The sequence below is a fragment of the Rutidosis leptorrhynchoides genome, chromosome 1 (genome assembly GCF_046630445.1).
Source record: "Rutidosis leptorrhynchoides isolate AG116_Rl617_1_P2 chromosome 1, CSIRO_AGI_Rlap_v1, whole genome shotgun sequence".
In the NCBI taxonomy this organism is placed as follows: domain Eukaryota; kingdom Viridiplantae; phylum Streptophyta; class Magnoliopsida; order Asterales; family Asteraceae; genus Rutidosis; species Rutidosis leptorrhynchoides.
In genome coordinates, this window is record NC_092333.1 from 718,434,993 (window position 1) to 718,447,855 (window position 12,863).

A 12,863-nucleotide genomic window follows, 5' to 3' on the forward strand; every position below is an offset into this window, starting at 1 on the left:
ACAACTAGTTGTCCATAATTAGATGTACAGAAATAAATCGATATATATTATCTTGAATCAATCCACGACCCAGTGTATACACGTCTCAGGCTAGATCACAACTCAAACTATATATATTTTTAGAATCAACCTCAACCCTGTATAGCTAACTCCAACATTACTGCATATAGAGTGTCTATGGTTGTTCCAAATAATATATATAGATGGGTCGATATGATATGTCAAAACATTTGCATACGTGTCTATGGTATCCCAAGATTACATAATATATTAGAATACATGTATAATACAATATAAGTTAGCTAGGATATGATTTGTATAGAATTGTTGCAATATTTCCCGTAGCTACAACAACCAAAAAATATCCAATCTTGTTTTACCCATAACTTCTTCGTTTTAAATCCGTTTTGAGTGAATCAAATTGCTATGGTTTCATATTGAACTCTATTTTATGAATCTAAATAGAAAAAGTATAGGTTTATAGTCGGAATTATAGGTTACAAGTCGTTTTTGTAAAGGTAGTCATTTCAGTCGAAAGAACGACGTCTAGATGACCATTTTGGAAAACATACTTCCACTTTGAGTTTAACCATGATTTTTGGATAAAGTTTCATGTTCATAAGAAAAATCATTTTCCCAGAAGAACAACTTTTAAATCAAAGTTTATCATAGTTTTTAATTAACTAACCCAAAACAGCCCGCGGTGTTACTACAACGTCGTATATCCGGTTTTATGGTGTTTTTTGTGTTTTCCGGGTTTAAATCATTAAGTTAGCATATAATATAGATATAGAACAAGTGTTTAATTGATTTTAAAAGTCAAGTTAGAAGGATTAACTTTTGTTTGCGAACAAGTTTAGAATTAACTAAACTATGTTCTAGTGATTTCAAGTTTAAACCTTCGAATAAGATAGCTTTATATGTATGAATCGAATGATGTTAAGAACATCATTACTACCTCAAGTTTTGTGGATAAAACTACTGAAAAAGAGACAAATGGATCTAGCTTCAAAGGATCCTTGGATGGCTTGAAAGTTCTGGAAGCAGAATCATGACACGAAAACAAATTCAAGTAAGATCATCACTCGAAATAAGATTGTTATAGTTACAGAAATTGAACCAAAGTTTGAATATGAGTATTACCTTGTATTAGAAAGATATCTTACTATAAATAAGAAAGATTTCTTGAGGTTGGATGATCACTTTACAAGATTGGAAGTAAGCTAGCAAACTTGGAAGTATTCTTGATTTTATGAAACTAGAACTTATAGAATTTATGAAGAACACTTAGAACTTGAAGATAGAACTTGAGAGAGATCACTTAGATGAAGAAAACTGAAGAATGAAAGTGTTTGTAGGTGTTTTTGGTCATTGGTATATGGATTAGATATAAAGGATGTGTAATTTTATTTTCATGTAAATAAGTCATGAATGATTACTCAAATTTTTGTAATTTTATGAGATATTTCATGCTAGTTGCCAAATGATGGTTCCCACATGTGTTAGGTACTCACATGGGCTGCTAAGAGCTGATCATTGGAGTGCATATACCAATAGTACATACGTCTAAAAGCTGTGTATTGTACGAGTACGAATACGGGTGCATACGAGTAGAATTATTGATGAAACTGAACGAGGATGTAATTGTAAGCATTTTTGTTAAGTAGAAGTATTTTGATAAGTGTCTTGAAGTCTTTCAAAAGTGTATGAATACATAATAAAACACTACATGTATATACATTTTAACTGAGTCGTTAAGTCATCGTTAGTCGTTAGATGTAAATGTTGTTTTGAAACCTTTAGGTTAACGATCTTGTTAAATGTTGTTAATCCATTGTTTATTATATCTAAAGAGATGTTAAATTATTACATTATCATGATATTATGATATATTAATATATCTTAGTATGATATATATACAGTTAAATGTTGTTACAACGATAATCGTTACATATATGTCTCGTTTCGAAATCATTAAGTTACATATATGTCTACTTATCATTTATCATAATTAAACATAGTGTATCAATATCTTAATATGATTCATATGTGTATCAATATCTTAATATGATTCATATGTATTTAGTAAGACGTTATAACGATAATCGTTATATATATCGTTTCGAGTTTCTTAATTCAATAAACTCAATTTTATGTATATAACTCATTGTTAAAATACCTAATGAGATACTTACTTATCATAATATCATGTTAACTATATATATAATCATATATATGTCATCATATAGTTTTTACAAATTTTAACGTTCGTGAATCACCGATCAACTTGGGTGGTCAATTGTCTATATGAAACCTATTTCAATTAGTCAAGTCTTAACAAGTTTGATTGCTTAACATGTTGGAAACACTTGATCATGTAAATAACAATTTCATTTAATATATATAAACATGAAAAAGTTCGGGTCACTACAAAACTGAGATGTGACAACGAAAGTGCAATCAAGCTTGCTTCGAATCCAGTTTTTCATGCTCGTACTAAGCATATTGAAATGAGATATCATTTTATTCGTGAAAAGGTTCTAAGCGGGGAAATCGAGCTAGTAAATGTAAGGACAAATGCTCAAGTGACGGATATCTTTACTAAAGCTCTAATGAAGGCCAAGTTCATAGAATTTCGAGAGGCGTTAGGGATTGTTGATCGGGAGTTTGCACCAAGGGGGAGTGTTAAAATATTGGTGCAAACAAAATTTGAAAATAAAAACGTCCTAAAAGTGAGTTAAAGTGTTGCACGGATTTTGCAGATTTCGGTATGCGTGAAACACACAAATGCGGCGCATCCCTTCACTGATGCGGCGCATCTCTTCACCAAAATGTCCCGAAGGTTTTAAATGCGGTGTTTCAAAGGGATACGATGCATCACCACAAATAGATGTGGCGCATCTCTATGTGATGCGGCGCATCACTAGCTGATCAGCTGATAGGCTGTTAAAGTTAACCCGATTTCTTTCGATTATTTTGGTGTATTGCTTTCTTGTTGGCATACTTTTGCCCATGTTGTGTGATCTATTTCCACATGTATGTTAGGTGTAAACATCCTTTAATGGTTGGCTTAGGTGTGTGTTTAATCATTATGTTTGTTCTTGATCTAGTATTTAAGCAAGTGTATTTGTATCATTTGATTTAAGGAAAACCATTCACAATACACAATCAGTTTCATATCTATTGTTCTATATTTTGTTTACTACATTTTCATTCATAGCAAGTTATTAGGTGTCTTAATCAGCGTTCACATTTACTTGTGAAATTTGCATAGAACCAATGACACTACCCAACAAAAAATTCAGAAACAGTAACAAATGTGTTCACCCATTCTGCACTGATTGTATGATCAAATACATTCAAGTGAAGCTAGAAGATAACGTATATGATATCAAGTGTCCGTCCTTAACTTTTGATCACTCATTAGAACCAATATCTTGTCGACCCAAGATTGCACACCAGCTGTTTGATAAATGGTGTGATGTGTTATGTGAGTCTTTTGTGTTGGGGTTTGATAGGGTTTATTGTCCAAACAGAGATTGTTCTGCTTTGGTTGTTAATGAATGTGGTAATGCTCGTACTTTGAAACAATGTGTGTGTCTGAATTGCAAGCAACCTTTTTGTTTCAAGTGTAACGCTCCTTGGCATGTTGGTTATAGATCTGAAGAAAGTGCGGAGATGAGGGATGCAAACGATATAGCGTTTGGTGTTCTATCCGAAAGGAATCAGTGGATGAGGTGCCCTGTTTGTCGACATTGTGTTGAGCGTGTTACAGGTTGTGGCATTATTCGTTGCAGGTATACAATCATACACTTAGAGAGTTAGAGTGACAATTAGATGATTACGTTACTGAATTTGATTATAGTATATTCGTGTCCTTATCATGATTAGTTTGTTGAATTTGTTACGACATATAAAGTTTCAGATAGGAAGGTATAAGTGATGGGGAACCGATTAATTTTTTCATAAAATCTAGAATTTTAAGAGAGTGACATATTTTCTAGCTTAGTTACGATTATTGTTTAAGTAAGACGAAACTCTGCATCATATGTTGTTTCTTGATTTAAAAATCGAGTATTGGAATTTGCGTATTTAAAGTTCTTCTGTAAGTGGAAAAGTTTGTGTTTTTGGAATGCTAAGCTAATAAATCAAAGCTAAGATCGCTAATATGATACCGTATAGTTCTACATTAAAACCTACTCCTCCGTCACTCATTTATTGTCCAGTATTCCTTTTTGGGATGTCACAAATCAGTTGTTCACTTCCATAAATAAATAAGAATAAAAAAGTAAAGTTCGTTTATATCATTGTTTTATGCATGTAAGACAAAAAGGTAGTTAAAAAATAAAAGGTAAAATTGTAAAGTAAAAAAATACATGTGACAATAACTTTTTTTTAAACTGTGTGTTTTTTGTCTAGAAACATTTAATATGAGATGAAGGGAGTAATAATTTGTCAGCTTAGTTGATAGTTGATACTCCGTATACGATATAATGTAAAATATCATATCATTTTCATTTAAAGAGGATGCTTTGCTTCATATATTCATTTTCTGATTTAAACTTTTTTGATTTAAGCTTGTTACAGATGTGGAATTAAGTTTTGCTATAGGTGTGGGAAAAGGGTTGATCACCGTTTGTGCAACTGTCAAAGATTACCTACATGTTGCACGTTTGTGCTAGTGGTGATGTTACTTTTGGTTCTTAGTGCATTTGGTTATCGAATTACAAGTATGTTGAGAGGGAACCACAAATGATTGCACTGATCAGGATGAAACGAGATATAATAGTCATATTAATATCTTATTGATGTAAATTATTATAATCTTACCGTATGGCGTGATATGAGTTTGAAAGCAGTGGCGGATCCAGAAAAAAATTTCACCGGGGGCAAATTTTTTTTTAAAACATAAGGAATTTTTTTTTTGATAAAATATAGAGGTTTTGGGGCAAAATATAGAGTTTTTTAAGCAAAATTTAGAGGCTTTTGAGCAAAATACGAAGGTTTTAGGGCAAAATATGAAGGTTTTGGGCAAAATATGAAGGGTTTTGGGCAAAAAAAAAAAAATTCCACCTGGGGCAAAATCAAAAAACCGAAAAAATTTACACTAAAATTAAAAAAACGTCGGGGCGGTTCACTCCACTTGACCCCCTCCCTCCGCCCCTGTTTGGAAGGAGCTAAATACGAAACCTATTATAGCACCGTGTAAAGGATCAATTCTTAAACACGAGTTTTTGTTTTTTACCTCGTTCGTCCAAATCCATGCCAAATTATCCACATAGCAAAATGTTAAACACCATATTTTTATTTTTTTATTTATTTTCATTTTTTTACATTGGAGGCATATCTAAGAAGCAAGTGTTCGGGAGAGAATTACATCTATGAGAATTTTATAAAAACAATACGGAGTATTATCTTAATAAGGTCAACCAAGTTGTTCATAATCGTTTTTCCTTGCATTTCCTTCAAAAAAGATGAAGTAAATACGAAATCGGAGAACACAACTTTAAAGATTTACTAATATAGAAACACGTTAAGATACAACATAAAATACAATGTATTTATGTAGTCAAAAAACAGACAGCCTATGAGGCTATGATGTCCTGAGTTATATATATCTACACAATTTGAAACATTAACATAGCACTTGCACCTCTCAGGCTCCCATCAATACTGCCTTACGTAGGCCAATTCTCCGATGCCTAACCAAGTTACACAATAACATGAGGTGAGTCAGCAATTATTAACAGGTGATCAGGTAGCAAAACCTCTTTCCAGTTGACCTGCAATCTTATCGATCTTTCAACCCATCCAGACCCTTGATTTGAAAGCTTAACCAATATGACTCACCTGGTAAAAGTTGTTAGTAGTTAGGGTATATTAGGCATCGATATATTCCATATATAGATAGATATTTAGTTATTATTAGAATTATATATTGTTTAGACTTGTCTTTAGCTATATATGGTTAGTTAGTGTCTTGATCACCAAGGCATATCTTTGTATATAAATATGGATTGATGGAATAAGAATGATTCATTGAGTCTCAAACACTTTCATGGTATCAGATACCTAACGATCCTCTCTACCTTCAATCAAATTCTTCTTTCTCTTTTGATTTCTTTCTCTTTTCTTCTATTAAAAAAATAATAAAAATACCTCAAAGATACGGTGCAAATCTTCTTATTTTTTTCTTCCTTTAATTTTTCCACCCGTCACGTAACCAATAGTACAGAAGTTCGTTGTTGGTTGATGTACCTAATCAAAAGGCACCCTCTGTTTCAAACGGTGATTTGTCCAAGTATTTGTCACCCATGTGCAATATCTTTTAAGCAATATTGTTATTATCTTATTGATCATTCTGGTGCAAAGTCATTGATGTATACATCTGCTTAAATTATTAATTTTGCTATCAACTACGAATCAAATATTTTGCCAACCATCTCAGCTCAATTAATTTGTTCCTATTTAATTCATACTTCTGCTTCTTTCCTATCCTTATTATTACGTCAAAACTTACATTGACGTAATATTCTGATTCCCTTAACCTCCGTAAGTAATCTTCTAGTAAATTCATAATATTTGTTCTCTCTATCACGAGTAACCTTGAGCGAATCAAGTAAATTGAACCCAGCTACGCTTGTTGCAACTACTGTACCATGGTCATCAAAACAGTTGTCTTCTCCAAACCCTAATGCTTTCATTCGAACTTCACAGAATAATGGGTTTACGAATTTTCGTGGTCAACGAGGTAGAAGTTCGGGTAACCGTGGACGTAGAGGTCGCTGCTGCAGGAATTTCTCTACTTTTTGTAGATATCAAACGCAGAAGACTAGTCCCTGGAACAATACCTATGGTAATTGGGCTTGGCAACCTTGGGCTTCCCTACCTTGCCCTTATCCCTATACTAATTGGGCTCGGCCCACATCTAATTTTATGCAGCCGAATACCACTTGGAGTAACTCATCTATTGGTGCACAAATATTAGGGCCGAGGCACACTCAGGCCCCATCATCGAATGCCGATTCTTCTAATTATGCGCCATCAGATATAGATGTCGCTTTTCATGCATTGTCTCTTCATCCATCCGATGAAAATTGGTATATGAATACGGGTGCGACATCTCACATGGCTTCCTCTTCAGGTAAACTCATGGCTTATTATCCGTTAAGCATTCCTAAAAATATTATTGTCGGTAATGGTCACGGTATTCCAATTAAAGGCTATGGTAACGCTTCTTTTCCCACTCCTTCTCGCCCTTTACATTTAAAACACGTCTTACATTCTCCGCATTTAATTAAAAATTTAGTTTTCGTACGTCGTTTATCTAACGATAATCATGTTTCTATTGAGTTTGATCCTTTTGGTTTTACTATAAAGGACTTCCCGAATGGCACCAAAATCATGAGATGTAATAGCACTGGTGATCTTTACCCACTCCCGTCTTCGGTCTTTCATAGCCTTGGTCAACCGTCTACCTTTCTCTCTGTGTCTCAAAACTTGTGGCATCATCGTTTGGGACATCCGGGCAACCGTATTTTATCTTTTCTTAAGAATAATCATTCAATTTCCTGTACTAAGGATAAAAAGACATCTATTTGTCAATCTTGTGTTTTTGGTAAACAAATAAAATTGCCATTTCTTGATTCTGTTAATTCTACGTATTTAGCTTTTGACATCATTCATAGTGATGTTTGGACTTCCCCAATTTTAAGTTCTGCCGGACACCGGTTTTATGTCCTTTTTCTTGACGACTTCTCTAATTTTTTATGGACTTTCCCACTCTCAAATAAATCACAAGTTTTCTCTACTTTCCTTGCTTTCTCCAAATATATACAAACGCAATTTAATATGCCCATCAAGTCTTTTCTGTGCGATAATGGCAAAGAATACAATAATACCTTTTTTCATTCCTTTTGTGCCACTAATGGTATGACTTTTCGCTTTTCATGTCCATATACTTCTTCTCAAAATGGTAAAGCCGAACGCAAAATTCGTGCAATTAATAATATCATGCGCACACTTCTTGCTCACTCTTCCGTACCCCATAATTTTTGGCACCATGCATTACAAATGGCAACCTATCTATTAAACATTATTCCTAGTAAACTTCTTCACAATTCTACCCCAACACAAATTCTCTACAAACGTTTACCCGCTTATGAACATCTTCGTGTTTTCGGATGTTTATGTTATCCTTTACTACCTTCCGCTTCTATAAATAAACTTCATTCTCGTTCCACTCCTTGTGTCTTCCTTGGTTATCCTTCTAACCACCGAGGTTATACATGCTATGATCTCACAACCAAGAAAATAATAATCGCACGCCACGTTATGTTTGATTAAACACAATTTCCGTTCGCCAAAATTAATAAATCTTCACCAACGTCTTATTCTCCCTTTACTGACGACCCGCATCTATTCCTGCGGCCCAGTACTATTGTGCCATCGCTGCAGCCCAGCAATATTATTTCCACTCCATCTACTCCTTCGGCTCAACACCAAACTGAGCCCACATCTCCCACTCCCTCACCTGGCCCGTCTCCACCATCCTCGGCACAGTCTTCTCCTGTTGCCTCACCTACTTTACCAACTGGACCAACACCCCCCACAGATAGCCCGCCGAGCGTACCTCCTTCGCATCACGCTTCTCTGGTTCGACAAATTCACACTCGTAGCATGTCGGATATTTTTAAGCCCAAGATTCCTTTTAATCTTTCTACTTCTACCGACCTTTCTCCTATACCGCATAATCCCAAAGAAGCGTTACTTGACCATAATTGGAAACTTGCTATGACCGACGAGTATAATGCTTTAATTGATAATAAGACATGGGTTTTAGTTCCACGAACTAGTGATATGCATGTTATTCGTTCTATGTGGGTTTTTAAGCATAAACATAAGTCTGACGGTACTTTTGAGTGATATAAGGCTCGGTTGGTTGGTGATGGCAGGTCACAACAGGTTGGAGTTGATTGTTATGAGACGTTTAGCCCCGTGGTCAAACCTGCTACTATTCATACAGTTCTCACTCTTGCTTTATCAAAGTCCTGGGCAATTCATCAGCTCGACGTCAAGAATGCTTTTTTGCATGGAACCCTTCGAGAGACAGTTTATATGCACCAACCCCTCGGATTTCGTGATACAAAATATCCGAATCATATATGTCTCCTTCGAAAGTCAATATATGGTCTTAAGCAAGCCCCACGGGCGTGGTATCAACGGTTCGCAGATTTCGTTACTACCATTGGATTCGTGCATAGTAGGTGTGATAATTCGCTTTTTATATATCATAATGGTTCGCACACGGCTTATATTCTTTTATATGTGGACGACATTATCATCACTGCCTCTAGTGACACACTTCGAAAATCGATTATTACTTTGTTATCCCTCGAGTTTGCGATGAAAGATCTAGGGCCTTTGAGTTATTTTTTGGGCATTGCAGTTCAACGTTTTCCAAACTGACTCTTTTTACAGCAGTCCACGTATGCGAAAGATATTATAGAACGTGCGGGGATGTCTCAATGTAATCCAGTTCGCACACCTGTTGACACTAATGCCAAACTTAGTGGATCTGATGGCCCTCCTGTTGATGATCCTACTAAGTATCTTAGTTTGGCTGGGGCGTTACAGTATCTCACTTTTACTCGCCCTGATATTTCTTATGCAGTTCAACAGGTTTATCTTCATATGCATGATCCACGTGCTCCACATTTACATGCGTTGCGTCGCATCTTACGATATTTACAGGGCACTTTACATTACAGCTTGCACTTATATAACTCGTCTAATACACGTCTTGTTTCTTATACTGATGCCGATTGGGCAGGGTGTCCCGACACTAGGCGTTCTACATCCGGGTTTTGTGTGTATCTTGGTGATAACCTTATCTCATGGTCTTCTAAAAGACAACCGACATTGTCCCGCTCGAGTGTTGAAGCCGAATATCGTGGAGTTTCCAATGTCGTATATGATACTTGTTGGATACGTAATCTACTACTTGAGTTACATTGTCCATTACTGAAATGTACTCTTGTGTTTTATGATAATGTTTCTGCCGTCTTTTTGTCAAGTAATCCAGTTAAACATCAAAGAACGAAGCATATTGAGATGGATATTCACTTTGTACGTGAAAAAGTAGCTCGTGGCGAAGTTCGAGTTCTTCATGTTCCTTCCCGATTTCAGATCGCTGACATTTTCACCAAGGGATTACCAAGACTTATTTTTGATGATTTTCGAGACAGTCTCAGCATCCGGCCTCCTCCCACTGAAACTGCGGGGGTGTATTAGGCATCGATATATTCCATATATAGATATTTAGTTATTATTAGAATTATATATTGTTTAGAATTGTCTTTAGCCATATATGGTTAGTTAGTGTCTTGATCACCAAGGCATATCTTTGTATATAAATATGGATTGATGGAATGAGAATGATTCATTGAGTCTCAAACACTTTCAGGGTATTATGGTAATTATGCTAAATAACATTATGAGGCATTATTACTTCATTCCCTGGTTGTTTAAAACCTGATTAGAGTTGCCTGCAACTGTATCGGGTTCCGTTAGGTTAGAAAAAGATGGAGTCGGCCCCATCATAGGTCTTGAAAGTGGTGGCCTTTGATGAGTCATGCTCATTGGATTTGGTGGTCTTTGAACGGTATTTGGTAATATCGTTCCAGGCTTGTTTGGTTACGATTGTACCATAGGTATACCAGCAGCAGAAGAAGACATACCCAATCGGGTAGCAATTAATTGGGCCCATTCATGATAAAGTCTCTGCTTTGACCTTTCCAATTGTTCCCTGGCCCTTGATACAACACCATCCATCTCAGTAAAGGAAGCCAACTTCATCTCCAAATTGTGCAACTGCAGTATTAAAACTATGTACCTTATCACTATAATTAAAAGGGGTCTATGGTTATTAATAAATTAATAGAGGTGGCAAAATAGTCAGGTTATTGGAACCAATTACCTGTTTCTCTATCAATGATGTAGCAAGCGCTCGGGTCATCTTTAGTGTCCAGAGGCTTTTTTTTCACATTATTAGAGTCTGCTGCTTCTGTTTCGTCTACATTATTGAACATAATGAATGTGTTATACTAGACTGTAGAAGAAAATGTCAAATGAGTCTCAATATGTCAATAACCGTCAGATGGGGCCATATCATAATCAAACATGCCATTGTTGAAAGCGTTCATCACATAAGTCAAAATCTGCCTGTCTAACACAAAGTGAATCAACATACATCACACAACAGTGATGAAACACATATTGTACGCTTTCATATGTTATTTCATAACTATTTCATTATTTAATACTTGGCCTTGGTTCAATATCCAAAGCTTTCCTTTTATCTAACAGTTTGTGATACTTTCCCCTTCAAATGATGCCATTGTACATTTCTACTCCTATTGAATAATTAAGTATTTTTTTTTTTTTTTTTGGCAAAAAGGAAATATTTTATTAAACACCAAAGTTCATACAAAGAGCAGGATATACCCCAACTCTAATACAAAACAAAACATAATTAAAAAGCCAAAACAACAATGACTAATTTCTTTTCTTCAGCTGCACATTCCAAACCTTCTCTGCTTTTGACACAGCAGCAGAGTTTGACTTTAAGAGTCAAAAGTTTGACTCGAATATAACAATGAGCACATTCAATGACTTCTTGAACATTTCTCTTCTTTCATTGAAATATTCTGAGATTTCTTTACTGCTACACAAAATACACCGCAGCTGCAATGACAATTCTCGTAATAATGCTCCAAATTTGACTTTTATAAGGATAATTTGACATTGTGTCCACCACATCTTGAAGCTTATGAGATATCCCTCTGAATAAAATCTTATCCTTCATACTATCCCATATAGCTCTTGCATATGCACATTTGAAAAATAAGTGGTCAGTAGATTCAACCTCTTTTTCACATAAACAACATTTATCATCAACATTATGATTCCATCCTCTTATCCTTTCTTTAGTTGAGTCTGTCCCGTACATCAAGCCACAAAATAAATGCATGCTTAGGAATTATGTGATTGAACCATACAACATGATTCCAACTTTTAACCACCCCAGTTTCTCTCAAATCTAACCAAGCATGCTTTGTTGAATAAGGCATCACCTTATCACAATTACTGATCCAAGCCACATCATCATCTTTATTTTGCAGGACTGGGATTTAAACTTGATTTAAAATAGGGAATTTAACTAACCATTCATCTGGCCATTTATCCCCCATTGACTGTCTATATTGGGCAATTGTCCAATCATCTTTACACGTAGCATTGTACCTCTCTCTTCTTGAAATCAAGTGATCCATTGACCCAGCAGAACTCCAGTTATCATACCATATGGAAGTTTTTTCTCCATTTCTCACAACATAATGCACATGTTTTTTGATTTTATTTCTCAACCCTAATAGCTGCTTCTAATTCAAACTATCATTACTCTCTTCCTTTATATCCCAAATATTTCTGTTTTTTAACTTGACTAGATTAACCAATCTAAACCACAAAGAATCCTTTCTAGCTATTATCTTCTATAACTGCTTCATCAATAGAACCTCATTCCATTAGGGATGGCGCCCGCGGGTAACGGGCACGGGTTCTATATACCCGCGACCCGCCCGTCGGGTTTCTTTTTTACACGTTGAGACCCGTTACCCGCCCACGGGTAAAAGCTTTTCGCCCATGCCCGTGACCCGCAGATACCCATGACCCGCGGGTAATAATCATATACAACTTTTAATTTGAAAATCCAAATAATTTTATTAATTATAAAACCATATGTACAAGCTATATGTATAATGACTTGAAAATTAAGTTTTTTACTCATATATGATATTATATTT

At 35.3% G+C, this 12,863-nt stretch overlaps 1 protein-coding gene across 1 annotated transcript; it reads left to right on the forward strand.

The window, feature by feature from the left end:
- Positions 1-3,279: 3,279 nt before the first annotated feature.
- Positions 3,280-4,756, forward strand: LOC139854609 (E3 ubiquitin-protein ligase RSL1-like). Its single transcript, XM_071843906.1, has 2 exons — positions 3,280-3,797; positions 4,588-4,756. The coding sequence occupies exons 1-2, from the start codon at positions 3,280-3,282 to the stop codon at positions 4,754-4,756; spliced, it is 687 nt and encodes a 228-aa protein (XP_071700007.1).
- Positions 4,757-12,863: the final 8,107 nt, after the last annotated feature.

Coding starts and splice junctions, on each gene's coding strand:
- LOC139854609 (XM_071843906.1), top strand. CDS start 3,280: ATGACACTACCCAACAAAAAATTCAGAAACAGTAACAAATGTGTTCAC. Junction 3,798..4,587: donor TGTGGCATTATTCGTTGCAG/GTATACAATCAT, acceptor AGCTTGTTACAG/ATGTGGAATTAAGTTTTGCT.